Source organism: Mustelus asterias, chromosome 3 (assembly GCF_964213995.1).
Source record: "Mustelus asterias chromosome 3, sMusAst1.hap1.1, whole genome shotgun sequence".
NCBI lineage: Eukaryota > Metazoa > Chordata > Chondrichthyes > Carcharhiniformes > Triakidae > Mustelus > Mustelus asterias.
Genome location: NC_135803.1, coordinates 135,089,843 through 135,106,709, shown reverse-complemented (window position 1 = coordinate 135,106,709; position 16,867 = coordinate 135,089,843). Strand labels below are relative to the sequence as shown.

General features: G+C 42.5%; 1 protein-coding gene across 2 annotated transcripts in view; it reads right to left on the bottom strand.

The window, feature by feature from the left end:
- Positions 1–16,867, bottom strand: part of acad9 (acyl-CoA dehydrogenase family, member 9) — a 55,480-nt gene that overhangs the window by 23,169 nt on the left and 15,444 nt on the right. For both annotated transcript variants that reach the window (XM_078209682.1, XM_078209683.1), the window contains exons 6-8: positions 9,259–9,337; positions 7,510–7,684; positions 4,639–4,712 (exon numbers count right to left, since the gene is read on the bottom strand). In XM_078209682.1, coding sequence (XP_078065808.1) covers positions 4,639–4,712; positions 7,510–7,684; positions 9,259–9,337 — 328 coding nt within the window. The remainder of the gene's footprint in view (positions 1–4,638; positions 4,713–7,509; positions 7,685–9,258; positions 9,338–16,867) is intronic.

Genomic DNA, 16,867 nt, shown 5'->3' with positions numbered 1-16,867 from the left:
ATATGATTCTCTCAACTAAGATACCCCTTATTATCAACCAGAAATAACAATTTTGGCAGGTCAAATGGGATGAAGGAGTATAATATCAAGGGTAAGACTCTTAGCAGTGTAGAGGATCAGAAGAACTTTGGGGTCCGGGTCCATAGGACTCTTAAATCGGCTTCGCAGGTAGAGGTGGTGGTTAAGAAGGTGTATGGTATGCTGGCCTTCATCAATCAAGGGATTGAGTTTAGGAGTCGGGAGATAATGATGCAGCTTTATAAGACCCTCGTCAGACCCCACTTAGAGTACTGTGCTCAGTTCTGGTCGCCTCATTACAGGAAGGATGTAGAAATTATTGAAAGGGTGCAGAGAAGATTTACAAGGATGATGCCAGGATTGGGTGGCATGCCTTATGAGGATAGGTTCTCCTATCTTTTCTCCTTGGAGAGACGAAGGATGAGAGGTGACCCGATAGAGGTGTACAAGATGTTGAGAGGTATAGATCGGTGGATTCTCAGAGGCTTTTTCCCAGGGCTGAAGTGGCTGCTACGAGAGGACACAGGTTTAAGGTGCTGGGGAGTAGGTACAGAGGACATGTCAGGGGTAAGTTTTTCACTCAGAGGGTGGTGGGTGAGTGGAATCGGCTGCCGTCAATGATGGTGGAGGCAAACTCGATCGGGTCTTTTAAGAGACTTCTGGATGAGTACATGGGACTTAATAGGATTGAGGGTTATAGCTAAGCCTATATATAGGCCTAGGTAGGTAGGGATATGACCGGCGCAACTTGTGGGCCGAAGGGCCTGTTTGTGCTGTAGTTTTCCTATGTTCTATGTTCTAACAAGTAGAGCAAGTGGACATTTACCAGAATGATACCAGGGATGAGGAGCTTAAGTTGTGAAGAGACTTCACAAGAAACATTACCAAACTCCCCCCATCCTTTTGACAGTAAAGAAGAAGAAATTTATTTCACTGGCAGGAAGGTCAGTAACCAGGAGGACATAGATTTAAGATCATTGGCAAAAGGATTCAGAATGTATAGCTTCAACTGCAACTTCCAAAAGGGAAGTGAAAAATTTGCTGGGTACTGGAGATTGGGCAGAGGTGTGGAACTAATTACACAGCTCTTTCAAAGAACAGGCCTGGGTATGATGGGTCAATTGGGCTTCTTCTATGCTGTATGATTTAATTAAATTAATTTTTCTACAGATAGCAGAAGCCCATAATAAAACAAACTCATTCATTCGTAACTAAGTTTTTAGGATAAGTGACGCTTTGTATCAGCAACAATGGTTATACCTGTAGGTATACTTGTGGAGTATCCAGTTCTCTAAATTGGTACCAACGCATGCACAGATACCTAGTTCTGTACATTTTCAGGCTGGCACAAGCTATAATCTTCTGTTCGGTTTGGCTGCACTTGTAGTGTGGTGCAGAGTCACATCACAACTGATCAGGCGCAGTACTATAATGGTGATTATTAATTACCATCCAATTAAGGCAATATTAGCATTTGTTTTAAGCAATTAATTCCTAATTGAACTCTATTATTTGGTTTGGGATGAATAATGTGCGCTGCGTAACCAACAGTTCCTAATATCCTGATATAAGTGGAGCCACCTGCGATCACACAAAGCACCACATATTCTATCATGGAGGCTGATATGACATTACCAATGAGAACAAAACTCCAGCAGTTTAATGTCAATTTAAGCTGAAAGTTTTTTTCCCAAATTGTCTTGTAATACACTATGGGGTCAAAATTCAATGACCTCCATTTTCAGACATGGGGCTGCGGTTTTCAGTATGCTCACACCTTTTTGCAAATACGGAGACTGAAAGAGAAAATTGATCTACTGACTTCATTCTCCATGATTGTGACGTGCATTTCTGTGCAAGTGTCTCCTATATAATTCAGGGGCCAAATACCATTTAGTACGTGCTCTAGCCAGCCTACCCTATTTAAAGACGCAGTCCCTATTAAAGGGATGTTGTAGCAATGCATTGGAAGCAGTTGCATATTTGTTACTGGCCATTTACAGCAAAGCCATGCCACAGCACGGGGAGCTTCCAGATTTAGCGACACACTCTGCTGGAAGTGCAAACCTGAAGGGCGGCCATGTTTCCAGCAAGAGTGCAAGAAGCCCACCAGAGCTACCTTGAAATGAGAGTACAGAATTGAACTAACTGGATTTCAATCTCATTAGTGAGTTTGCCCCCTCCCCTTGGAACGTTCCCTCTTCTCTGGGAGGAGGTCACATTGGTGCGAATCAGTACTAGTCTCCACTTGCGGTGATCCGGCATGATGGTCACGTCAGACAGGGGGGGGGGGATGCTTGGGGGCCACTGAAGCCCTGGGTGGTTGAGGGCATGCCCATGCAGTGCCCATCAGGCAGTGCCCACCTGGCACACCAGCAGTGGCCACTGGACATCGCAGCAACAGATGGATGCAAAATTGACTGAGTGACAGGAAGCAGAGAATAGTGGTTAATGGGTGTTTTTCAGACTGGAGGAAGGTTTGTAGTGGAGTTCTCCAGAAGTCAGTCTTGCTTTTCCTGATATGTATTAATGACCCAGAGCTTGGTGTAGAGAGCACAATTTCAAAATTTGCAGATGATACATAACTTGGAGGGACTGCAAACCATGCAGTGGATTGTGTAGAACTTCAAAAGCATGTAGACAAGTTGGAGGAATCAATGGACAGAAGCAGATGCAGTTCAATGCAGAGAAATGTGGTGTGATCCATCTTGGTAGGGAGAATGCAGAGACAATATAAGAAAAAGGGTACAGCTGGAGAAACGTGGGTGCATATGTGCATCAGTCATTTGAAGGTGGCAGGGCAGATTGAGAACCCTGGTTCTCAATCTGCCCTGTAAGTAAGTTCATTTATTAGTCACAAGTAAGCTTACATTAACACTGCAATGAAGTCACTGTGAAAATCCCCTAGTCACCGCACTCCGGTGCCTGTTCGGGTACAGAGGGAGATTTTAGCACGGCTAATCCACCTAATGTGCACATCTTTGGACTGTGGGAGGAAACCGAAGCACCCAGAGGAATCTCACACAGACATGGGGAGAATGTGCAGACTCCGCACAGACAGTGACCCAAGCCAGGAATTGGGTCCCTGGCGCTGTGTGGCAGCAGTGCTAACCACTGTGCCACCCACTAGTTCAGCCTCAGCTGGAGTACTGTGTTCTGGAATACTGCTTTTTAGGAATAATGTGAAGGCACTGGAGTGAATGCAGTAAAGATTCATGAGAATTGATTCTAGGTATGAGGAACTTCAGTTACAAAATTAGACTAGAGGAGCTGGGTCAGTTTCCTTCGGAGAAAAGAAAGCAGAGAGGAGACTTGATGGGGTAGGGTGTTAGCGTGGATTGGGGATTGGCTATCCGACAGGAAGCAGAGAGTCGGAATAAATGGGTGCTTTTCTGGTTGGCGGATGATAACTAGTGGCGTGCCGCAGGGATCGGTACTGGGGCCTCAACTATTTACCATTTATATAGACGATCTGGAGGAGGGGACTGAGTGTAGGGTAACAAAGTTTGCAGACGACACAAAGATAAGTGGAAAAGTGAATCGTGTGGAGGGCGTAGAAGGTCTGCAGAGAGATTTGGACAGGCTGAGTGAGTGGGCGAGGATCTGACAGATGGAGTATAACGTTGACAAAATGTGAGGTTATTCACTTTGGAAGAAATAATAGCAAATTGGATTATCTAAACTGAAAAAAATTACAACATGCTACTGTGCAGAGGGACCTGGGGGTCCTTGTGCATGAGATGCAAAAACCCAGTCTGCAGGTGCAACAGGTGATCAAGAAGGCAAATGGGATGTTGGCCTATATTGCGAGGGGGATAGAATATAAAAGCAGAGATGTCTTGCTGCATCTGTACAGGGCATTGGTGAGGCCGCAGCTGGAATACTGTGTGCAGTATTGGTCCCCTTATTTGCGGAAGGATATATTGGCCTTGGAGGGAGTGCAGAGAAGGTTCACCAGGTTGATACCAGAGATGAGGGGTGTTGATTATGAGGAGAGACTGAGCAGATTGGGTTTGTACTCGTTGGAATTTAGAAGGCTGAGGGGGAGATCTTGTAGAGACCTATAAGATAATGCGGGGGCTGGATAGGGTAGAGGTGGAGAGATTCTTTCCACTTAGAAAGGAAGCTAGAACTAGAGGGCACAGCCTCAAAATAAAGGGGGGTCAGTTTAGGAGAGTTGAGGAGGAACTTCTTCTCTCAGAGGGTGGTGAATCTCTGGAATTCTCTGCCCACTGAAGTGGTGGAGGCTACCTCGTTGAATATGTTTAAATCACGGATCGATGGATTCCTGATCGGTAAGGGAATTAGGGGTTATAGGGATCAGGCGGGTAAGTGGAACTGATCCACTTCAGATCAGCCATGATCTTATTGAATGGCGGGGCAGGCTCGAGAGGCTAGATGGCCGACTCCTGCTCCTATTTCTTATGTTCTTATTCAAAATTGAGGAGTCTGGGCGGAAAGAAAGGGAGAAGCAGTTCCCACTCATACAAGGATTGAGAACATGAGAGCACAGTTTTAAGGTAATTGGTAAAAGAAGCAAAAGTGACATGAGAAAAACTTATGTGGAGAGCGATTAAGGTCTGGAAAGCACTGCTTGCAACATGAATCCTTATTATTTACCTTAAATCCACCTCCTACTTCCCCTAGGACATTTGCTATTGGGACTTTGGTGTTTTCAAAATGAACTTCACATGCTGAAAAAAGAAAACCAACATTTTGCTGAGTACAGAACATAAATCTTAATATAACAAGCGGATTTCATCAAAATAACTACTAAAATTATCAAAGAACTTTTACCCATTTTTCCACCCTCAAAATCACAAATTGAGTATTGTCCTAAGCCCAACCATCTTCAGCAGTTTTATTGATGACCTTCTCTCCATCATTAGGTCAGGAGTGGGATGTTTACGGATCATTGTGCAATGTTCAGCACCAATCATGACTCCTCAGATACAGAACCTTCCATGTCCATACGCAATAAGACCTGGACAACACTTGGGCTTGGGTTGATAAGTGGCAAGTAACATTTGCCCTGCACAAGTGCTAAGCAATGACCATCTTCAACGGGAGAGAATCCAACCATCTCCCCTTAACATTCAAATGGTATTACTTTGCTGAATCCCCTACTGTCAACATTTTGGGAGCTTACTATTGACCACTTGCCTATAGCTCCAACAATTTTCATGAAAGTCAACACCATCCAGGACAAAGCAGCCTGCTTGATTGGCATTCCAACAACCACAATAAATATTCACTCCCTTCACCACTGATGCACAGTGGCAGCAGTTTGTACCATTTACATGATGCACTGCAGCAATGCACCAAAGCTCCTTCAAAAACATCTTTCACACCCACAACCTGCATCCAGGACAGGTGCAGCAGGTACCTGGGAACACCACCACCTGCAAGTTCCTTTCCAAGTCACACAACATCCAGACTTAGAACGACATCACCATTCTTTCACTGACGCTGGGCCACAATCCTGATACATCCTTCCTATCAGCACTGTGAGTGTACCTATGGCACATGGGTTGTCACGGGCATTCGGCTTCTGATATTCAGGCAAGTGTTCTCAAAGGCGGCCTTCACGACAGAGTCGCTGAGCAGAAACTGATAGCCAAGTTCCGCACACGAGGACGGCCTCAACTGGGATATTGGGTTCATGTCACACTATCTGTAATCCCCTCAGCTTGCCTGGACTTGCAGAATCTCACTGGCTGTCCTGTCTGGAGACAATACACATCTCTTTAACCTGTCTTAATGCTCTCTCCACTCACATTGTTTGTACCTTTAAGACTTGATTAGCTGTAAGTATTCGCATTCCAACCATTATTCTGTAAATTGAGTTTGTGTCTTTATATGCCCTGTTTGTGAACAGAATTCCCACTCACCTGAAGGAGGAGCTTAAGGCTCCGAAAGCTTGTGGCTTTTGCTACCAAATAAACCTGTTGGACTTTAACCTGGTGTTGTTAAACTTCTTACATGGGTTGAAGGCAGTGGCTCACCACCACCTTAAGTACAATTAGGGATGGCAATAAATGTTGGCCTAGCCAGCGACTCCCACTTCCTGTGAACAAGAAAGCGAAATGGCAACTTGCTCCTAATCTTTCTCCAGAATGCTTGAATGTTTGTTCTTATGTCTATGAGCTTGATGAGGAGCTATGGAATGTTCGAACCCAGAAAGCTAGTCGGTGAAGGATAATACCGGAGCCAATATTTACTCAGTCTTACATTTATTTACAGAGTGAAATATTAGAAGCTTACACCTTCTAACTCAACCACTCTACTGTTTAAATAAGTGTCTATGTTCAAGTGAAACCCTAAACTAACACCCACCCCTGCATGCAATTGAACAATTGTGACACACTTTTACAATTATGAAGTATCATTCCATTTGGTATTAATTATTGGTTGAGATTTAAAACAATTAAAACATTTCCTTTCTGTTTCCTTCCTCAGTCTAATTTTTATTTCCCTTTCTTTATTTCCCATTTCTGTACCCGATTTGACAGTGAATTCATCCACTTTAATTTCTACTTCCTGTTCAGTGTTGCACCGTTCAGTTCTCGATTCCTCAACTTAATTGGTTAAGGAGTTACCATGTTGATTGCCCTATTCACTCAGGTCCCAAGTGCATTGTTTTCTTGTTGCATTGCCATTAGCTCATACTTTCAGCAACTCACCGTAGGGAAATTGCAAAAATCCGACATATGCAGGACAAGTTTCACTAACAGATGTTGTAAGATGCCCTGCTGAAGCAATTTATGGCACATTGCAAGTACTGAACATTTTCTGCAGGTGGTTAAAATGCACATTCAGATATCTAAAGTGAATCCTTCTTTAGTTAAAAGTACATAAGCAGGTTAGACAAAACTTATTTCAAAGCAGAAATTATTTTAATGCACTACTTTTGCAGAAAAATTGTAGTAGTAAAATTAATCTGATACATCCGCAAGGATTAAAAATGGGAAATTGAGAGAAAATCTTCTGCTAAGTATATAATCTTTGCCAAAGCGCACCTTTTTAATTGCTGGATTTCTCTATCATGTTATTTTTAATTGTTAAATTTCTCTACCATGTGTTAAACATGTTTCCAGCTTTACACTTATAATTTCCCTGGGCAACTTGGGAGAGAAAAGGCTTTTCAACATTCATTCTCAGCATTCTGAACTACTCCTGTGGAAATAAAAGTTTTCAAAACGTACTGGTGAAGAAAAACTGGGTTAGAACAAATCAGTTTTAATAGCATTCTTATTCAAGCAATTTCCTCTCTGAAGATTAACAGCTGATAATCATTGCTCGAATTTATCAACTAAAGCAAATCTTCAACAATAAATGGGAAACGTGTTCTACAGGTATTATCAATTTAACTAAAGATAGCAGCATATTAATAAATTCTCAATAAATAGCAAGTCAAAACTCAAATTGACAAGTTCTTTATACAATAGCTAGAAAATTAATTTTTCGATGTCAGCATTACGAGCGTCTTACTATTGGATCCACGGATTCCCAGTTTGTCTTCTGGTTTTCCACTGGTTATGCCACCAAATTCTCTCTCCACCACAAAAGCCGTGATCTTGTCCTTGGTGTTACCGTCTTTGTCAACCACTTCCGTCCGTGCAAATACTGTAAAAATGTCTGCAATTCCACCATTTGATATCCAGATCTGCAGCAGGAAGCCAGTGGATAGCCATCAGGAACAAGAATAATGGTTGTTGCTTTCCCCGTTCCCCCCCGCCCATCCTCAGCTCAACTGATTCTACCAGCAGCAGATGTTACACTGCTAGCTTCGTTCGTTTAGTAGCACTCCTGTTTCGGGGTTGGGGTTTCTCCAGAAATTGAAAGCTGAACTCCAGCAATATAAAGTTTCAAGCTCTTTGGGTCAGGCATTATTTTAACTTCCCTTTTATATGCTGAATTCAGATATTATCCCCTGTGGCATCGCACTAAGACAGCAAATATTCTATTTGAACCAAGCCAGCATAGATTTTAATAATAAACAAACTTTAAACTTTTCTTCTTTTTTTCTTTCCTGCAGCCCAATACCTTCATTTCCAGGATACTTCTCCGATTCCACTCTTAGTTTCCCACTTCTGTGATTGCTTCTTGGATGTGTATCAATTTCCTGCCCTTCCATCTCTCAGACACTAATTAGAATTTTATAATTTTGTATTTTTTTAAATCTTGGGCAAGAATTCAAATTAGGAACTTTGTCTCAAAGACATAGGCAAATAGAAAGCTCATTTTCTACCAACAAACTACAATAATTAGAAGTTTATTAATTGTGTTTCTTTTTTTTATATAAAGAATCTCAAGTTTGAATGGAAATGGCTTATCATTCTCTCAGTTCCGTACACATTCTTAAATTTATACTACAAGTTCAAATTACAATTAATGTTGACAACTCTATCTTCACAGATTTACCCCTCAGAAGTTATTTTTGTTTCCACACATGCATCAATTGGAGCAACCTAGTGAGATCAGTTAAACCTGTACAGATCAGAGATCAAACCCAGGGACATCCATCTGGATGGTTCAGTTACTCATTGCTTAGAACTACTTGACTATCAGGAGGCTTTTTACCACTTATTCTTAGTGAAAATCAGTGCATTTAAAATTATGGTCAGACAGATAGAATGAAGGAGTCCACATTGTGCAATATTAGTACAAGTACACAAAATATAATGGATTAGCTAATGTGGTACAAAGGGCTATGTAGCAATAGGAATGGACTTTGTATATTAATTTTGAAGTAATGTGACTACAGAACATAGATCTGTACTTCAGTTCTTGATATTACTAAAGAATAACCATAATGGTGTAGAACACTATAGTACTTAGTATGCAATTAAGGGCAGTACAGTGGCGCTGCTGCCTCACTGCGCCAAGGGACCCGGGTTCGATTCCCGGCTTGGGTCACTGTCCGTGTGGAGTTTGCACATTCTCCCCATGTCTGCGTGGGTTTCCTCCGGGTGCTCCAGTTTCCTCCCACTGTCCAAAGATGTGCGGGTTAGGTGAACTGGCCATGCTAAATTGCCCCTTAGTGTCAGGAGGACTAGCAGGGTAAATGCATGGGGTTATGGGGGTAGGGTCTGAGTGGGATTGTGATCGGTGTAGGCTCGATTGGCCGAATGGCCTCCTTCTGCACTGTAGGATTCTATGATTATTCTTGAGTCCAAGAAAGAATGTTATAAACACAAACTTTTGGGATTATCAAAATTCTTTGCGCATTAAATTCACCTTTGAACCATTGAGTAAATAGTGCTGTCCGTCATCACTGAGAGTTGCCTTGGTTTGAATTGATGCTGCATCACTCCCACTGAAAACACATGAATGAACATTTGTGAGGGGGGTTCACAATTAGGCATCAACATTTTTTATGCAAAGGAAGTTTCAATCAGCAGGTGTATGCCTTTTCCAACTGCATGCATGAGTGTCACTGAAAAAAGGCACGTTGAAGCCTTTCATCTAACCCTAACCCATCAGAATATTCACAAGAATACTATTTGTAAATGGAACAACAATTTATACATGAGAAAAGAGTGCTGAATGGTTGCTAGGTTGTCTCTGATTGGTAGAAGTGCTGCCATGAAGAATTCACCAGTCAACTGGTGACTGACAGTTAACTATGAGTCCAACTGATAACTTGCTGTTACACACTGCTCCTCTGAGGTAGCAAAACAGTGTTAGTGTTTAAATTGGCTGTCTGCTTAATTCTTAGCACACTCAAGACTGTTCAGCAAATATTGTCCAATCGTGGAATTACATCTAATGCTGGACACTGTTTTGAGTTTTGCAAGCATGAGCTGATCAGATATGGTCAGTACCTTGCGTGCTGCGAACAGCTGAACGGACGTGCTGTTTGGTACAATCCGCCAGTCTTTGAGACATATGGCCTATGGCCTAGCATCACACCAGCACTGAAATTCATACATTACTCATTTGCGTGATACAGCTCCCTCTTAGCGGCGAACACTAACACTGTTTTGCTACCCACATAAGAACTGCGTGAAACAGCAAGTTCCACTCGTTGTTCAAAATTTTGAGATATTGCAATCTGGGGTAGAATGGATGGTTTTCAGAACCAAATGTGGCAGCCTTAAGCTCACTCATGAGTTTGACCGACACACTGGAGGCAATGATCTGATCAGGGTAGCCATTATCTCTCAGTATGGCTCTGATGCACCATATTTCATTAACAAGCTGCAATTCTTGCAAACGTCCTGCTGAGTGAAGACGAAAAATGTTCACAGCAATACTTAAGCTCTGTACTACCAAATAACTATATCGGAGTGAAGTGAGCAAGCCATACTTCTATAGCCGGGATATATACAGGAAGTACCAACGTGATACACCTGATTTCTGCATTTGGTGGATAGAAACCACATTGACAAACATTGTGAGCCTTTCACGCCACGTGCCCACTGCAGCAAGGTTGGAGAATTTGGCGGCCAGATAAATCTCCGTTAACTGCAGTGGGACGGGAAAATCCCGCTGGCGTGAGCAGTGATAAGGTTCCGGCCTTTGTCTCAAGGTGAAATTATTTAAACTTATTGAATGATGCAAAGTTTTACAAAGGCAAAATAAATCCAGATTAATGAGCAATCTAGTACTTTAATAAATAAAATATCACAAAACTAAATAAAACATTTGATTTTAATTTGATTTATTATTGTCACATATTAACATAGTGAAAAGTATTGTTCCTTGCGCAATATACAGACAAAACATACCGTTCATAGAGAAGTAGACGAGAGAGTACAGAATGTAGTGTTACAGTCACTGCTAGGGTGTAGAGAAAGATCAACTTAATGCAAGGTAAATCCATTCAAAAGTCTGCCAGCAGCAGGGAAGAAGCTATTCTTGAGACAGTTGGTACGTGACCTCAGACTTCTGTATCTTTTTCCCCGACGGAAGAAGGTGGAAGAGAGAATGTCCAGGGTGCGTGGGATCCTTAATTATGCTGGCTGCTTTGCCGAGGCAGCGGGAAGTGTAGGCAGAGCCAATGGATGGGAGGCTGGTTTGCGTGACGGATTGGGCTACATTCATGACCTTTTGTAGTTCCTGGCAGTCTTGGGCAGAGTAGGAGCCATACCAAGCTGTGATACAACCAGAAAGAATGCTTTCTATGGTGCATCTGTAAAAGTTGGAGAGTGTCGTGGCTGACATGCCAAATTTCCTTAGTCTTCTGAGAAAGTAGAGACATTGGTGGGCTTTCTTAACTATAGTGTCAGCATGGGAGGACCAGGACAGGTGTTGGTGATCCGGACACCTAAAAACTTGAATCTTTCAACCCTTTCTACTTCATCCCCATTGATGTAGTCAGGGGCATATTCTCCTTTACACTTCCTGAAGTCGATGACAACCTCCTTTGTTTTGTTGACATTGAGGGAGAGATTATTGTTGCCGCACCAGTTCACCAGATTCTCTATCTCATTCCTGTACTCTGTCTCGTCATTGTTTGAGATCCGACCCACTACGGTGGTGTCGTCAGCAAACTGGAGGGGAATCTGGCCACAAAGTCATAGGTTTCAAATAAACGTTTCAACATTTCAAATAAACAGAAAGATTACAAAGGTTTAAAAAAATGAAGGAAAATATATCAAGTCCCTCTAAAGGATGAAGAAAACTGTATTTCATACATAGCCTTTCATGTCCTTGGGATGTCTCAAAGAGCTTCATAGTCAATTAATATTGACATGTAGGAAAATATAGCAGCCAATGTGCTCTCAGCAAGATTCCCTAACAACAAATGAGGCAAGTGATCAGTTTGTAACTAGCTTTTAAGATGTCGATGGACAGTTGTAGGTCAGCCAGAACTGGAGAACTTCCTGCTTTTCTTTACGTAGTGGCAATTAATTTTGGTGTCTGAAGATGACTGCTCCACCAATGACATATTACTTCAGTACCACAGTGCAGTGCGGACCTTGGTTGTGTGCTCAAATTCTGCAGTGGAGCTCCTACTAAGCTATCACAAAAGGAACTAAAAAATCAGCTAACAAAGAACTCCAACAAAAAGACTACCTGAAAAATTAAGTGAGAGAGAATTATTTACCTCAAACGTGAACAAGTATGGCAGTGAAGTGGATATGTTAGTGCACCAATAATCCAGCAGGTTTGGACAAACCAATAACAGTTGGCAAGTTCACATGTTAGTTGAGAGTGGAAAATTTGGTTTTAATGAAACTGGCAATTAAATACTGAGTTTGACCATGACAGTGTCAGATTACCATATGTCCTTTAGGGAAGGGAACCTGCAACCCATGTTAGACTCCAGTCCTATAGCCAGCACAGTGGATTCTTGAACATTCTTTGAAATGGCCTTGCAAGCCACTCAGAAGCATCAACCTGCTCCAAAGATTACTGAACAAACTCCAACAAATGAAGACGCGACCCACCGCCAACTTTCCAATGACTGCTGCATCCAATGAATGTAAGAAATTGAAATTAAGGCTTACAATAAACATGACACCATCTCTCTCAATTTAGCTGCTTTAACATTCAGCCAACACCCTAACTTTTAATCTGAAACAAATACAGTATATATTTCAAATGCCAAATTCAAGGCTTCCATGAAACAGGACAATGCGTGCAATTTTGTAACATGGCATTCCACAGTGTGTCAATAAGCCAACAGACCTGGAGAGTCATACATCAAATCTTTGTTTTCTAACTTTATCAAAGTCTTTGCAGTAGGATCAAGATGGATAGGATCAATATTTAGGGTCAGAATGTCCTTCTAATTGCTATTCAGCAAATGTGCCAAATGCAGTTTTAGCAGCTCGTTTACAATACTGGCTGACCTCAGAATCAGCTTAGCTGTGAACATCCAATAGTAAACAGTTCCGACATACTATGAACAGCCATTTGGATTAAGCAGAAACTCAGGCACTATTGAAACTGCATCTTTACATCGCTGTTTTAGAGGAAAGCAGAAGAAAATGCTAACTTAACATAGTGATCATTAGCAGAAAGAATAATGATAGGTGGGAGCAAATGAGAAAGAAAATAACTTGCAATATTGAATATGATTGGGGATAAAAAAATTGTACAAATATAAAATTATACAAACATTATATTACAGTGGAAGTGATAAATTAGTGTTCATGAAGCTGTACATCTGATAAATAGCAAATAGAGAAAGTTCTGAAAGGATGTACATGCAGCTCTACAGAAATGTTTGTGACAGCAACCACTTTAGAGGAAAGATGCATCATAAAATGTGAAAAGAAAGATTCAGTCTATTATCCAATTAATACTGAAGTGTGTTGCTGCAAGCTGAAACCTAATGATACATATGCTGATGCTTTTAGAAAGTTCTGTTCAAGGAGGTTTTTGGGTATCAGCTAACAAAGCGATGAATAGAATGGTACGACTAAGTGGTCCAAATGTTGGTAAAGAGTGGCTTATAGCTGGATGATCATCACTGGTAGTGCACATGAATCATGTGGTTAAATAAGTACTGTTCAGTCAGAGCTGGGAAGACACCATAGATTGGTGCAGCACTGAAGAAATCGTCATGCCCTTGCCAGCTTTTGAAATAAATGTCCAATGAAGCCCACTCTCCTGTTCTTTTCCCACATCCTCATAAACCTTCTCCCTTCTAAGTATTTATCCAATTCCCTTTTGAAAGTTATTACCGAATCTGCTTCCATCACCCTTTCAGCCATTGCATTTTAAATCATAACTTATGAGAAAATTTCTTTCCGCATGTTGCCTCTGGTTCCTTTATCAATTAGAAGGCCAAAACAGAAGTGTCCAGTCCATGTGTGGAAATAGCTAGTTGGAGAAAGGTTGGCATGCTGTGGAAGCTGATACAACATTAGCCGGTGTGGTGCCTATCGCTGCCTGACTGTAACAACTGAGACACAATATAAAATCCTTCAATGATGGTCGTAATTTGCCCTTCTCCCTCTATTAAACAATGAAGTAAAATTCTTCTTGTTGGGCCCTGAAATTTATAAGGAGATCTAAAACTTCTTTACACCAGGCAGCGATAGGCACCACACCGGCTAATGTTGTATCAGCTTCCACAGCATGCCAACCTTTCTCCAACTAGCTGTTTCCACACCTAGACTGGACACTTCTGTTTTGGCCTTCTAATTGATAAAAGGAACCAGAGGCAACATGCGGAAAGAAATTTTCTCATAAGTTATGATTTAAAATGCAATGGCTGAAAGGGTGATGGAAGCAGATTCGGTAATAACTTTCAAAAGGGAATTGGATAAATACTTAGGAGGGAGAAGGTTTATGAGGATGTGGGAAAAGAACAGGAGTGTGGGCTTCATTGGACATTTATTTCAAAAGCTGGCAAGGGCATGACGATTTCTTCAGTGCTGCACCAATCTATGGTGTCTTCCCAGGGCAAGGCAATACAGCATGTCGGCAGCATGTAAGTGCAGACGCAATGGGCTGAATGACCTCCTTCTGCACTGTAGAGATTCTACGTTGGACTTTGTATTTGCACTTCATATATTCTTTAGAGAGAATGGGCATTACACTGCTGCAACAGCAATTCTCTAGATTTAACATGACCTGGAATTAGGGCATTCTCTGCTAGTTAATTGTATTTTTGCCTTGTGACAAACAATTAGCCTTTATGTAGGTTTGTCCAATTGTGGTTGAACAAAGGTTGAGGTGAATAGATGAATACATCAGAGCATGCAGCTGCTTTTAAACAATTACAACAAAAAAGTGCCCAAGTCTGAGCTTATGGAAACAGATACTAAAGGAGAAAAGGACTAATCTCAGCTGTAGGCTATCAGGACACAAATCTGATTATTGTAGCCATATTTCACAAAGCAGATTTTCAAACTGGGATTCCTTGACCACCCCCAAGGGGTCCACAAGGCCATCTCAGGGGCTCACTGAGGAACATCCGATTTCAGAATGTGCATTTCTTGTTATACAAACATACTGGGTTGAAATTTCATTTTCAGGGAGTGACCCCTGCGTTGGGCGCATTGCCAGGTTCTGACCCAGTTTCCCGTGCCTCACGCCCAATGCAATTTTCAGAATGGCCATTTCTTCTTCTTTGGCAGTGCCTCTGGGTTGAGGATGACTTGCTTCCACTCTGAGGAAATGGGTTCTGCGGTGGCTGTGTAGTCCAATCCTGGAGCCACAGACTCTGCCACAGGTTTGGCAGGTGGTGTTTGATGAGATGGGTGGGCTCTGGATTTAGAGCTCTCTTTCCGCTAGGCCTCCGCATGCTTCATTCGGTGATACTCGAGGTGATTGGCGCCTTCGCGTTTGCTTCTTCTCCAGTTGTGTGATCCAAGGCAAGTGATTCCACGTGTCAAGAATAAAATTAAAATAAAAGCAAATTACTGCAGACCTCACTCTTTCTCCCTCTTCCACGCTCACCATCCAAGGTCCAAAACACACATTCCAGGTTAAGCAGTGTTTCAATTGCACCTCTTTCAATTTGGTCTATTGCATTCGCTGCTCCCAATGTGGTCTCCTCCATATCAGAGAGACCAAGCGTAGACTGGGTGATCGCTTTGCTGAGCACCTTCGGTCCGTGCGCAATCAGGACCCTGACCTTCCCGTTGCTTGCCATTTTAACACACGATCCTGCTCCCATGCCCATGTTAGCTCTTGGCCTGCTGCAATGTTCCAGTGAAGCTCAACGCAAACTGGAGGAACAGCATCTCATCTTCCGGCTAGGCACTTTACAGCCTTACGGTCTCAACATCGAATTCAACAGCTTCAGATGATTATCTCTCGCCCATCTTGACCCCTTTGTTTTCATTTTATTTTACTGTTCTCTACCTTTTATTTCTTTATTGTCCTTCTTTATTTTTATTTCCCCCTATTTTATCCGGCCTTTTCTTACCTTTTCTCCCCCTTTGCTTCACTTTCCCCCCCTTTTCTCAACTACCTCTCTCCCACCCATCTCCCCCCACATCTTCCCCTCTGATTGCAGCATCTCTGCTGTTTGGCCATTTACACCTTTATTCTCTCTGTGGACTGCCATTAGCAGCTCTTAGCCTTTCCCCTTCTTTTTGTGGCTATGATTCATCTTTCATTCCCTCACCCTACAGTATAAATATCTCCCACTTTCTATCCCTTTTAGCTTTGACAAAGGGTCATCTGGACTCGGAATGTCAGCTCTTTTCTCTCCATACAGATGCTGCCAGACCTGAGATTTTCCAGCATTTGCTCTTTTGGTTTCAGATTCCATGTGTCGATGGGAATGGTCCATCGATTTAGGGGGGGGGGGGGCAGAATCTTGCGTCATGGTCTGCCTATCCTGCCAGTGGATTTGCAGGATTTTGACAGGCAACGTTGCTGATATTGAGGGATTTGAGGTGTCGGCTGCAAATTGTCCATGTTTCTGATGTATCCAGGAGTGTAGGGACCACGGCTATTCTGTAGACCATGAGCTTGGTGCTGAATTTGGGGTTTTGGGCTTTGAACACTTTGTCCCTCTGGTGCCAGGAGACTGCACTGGCACATTGGAGTCAATGCTGGATTTAATTGCCGATGTCTGCTCACCCCGAGGAGGCTCCAGAGGTATGGGAAATGATCCATCTTCTCCTGGGGCTCACCATGGATCTTGATGGTTGGGGGGCAATTGTGTGTGGCAGGAACAGGCTGGTTGGGAACCTTTGTTTTCCAGATGTCCCCAATTAGGCCCATTCTTTCATATGCCTCGGTGAATGCGTCGACGATGGGGTTGGTTTAGCTCAATTGGCCGGACAGCTGGTTCACGATGCACAGCAACGCCAACAGTGCAGTTCAATTCCTGTACAGACTGAGTATTTATGAAGGCCCTGCCTTTGCAACCTTGCCACTCGCCTGAGGTGTGATGATCCTCAGGTTAAATCACAACCAGTCAGTTCTTCCC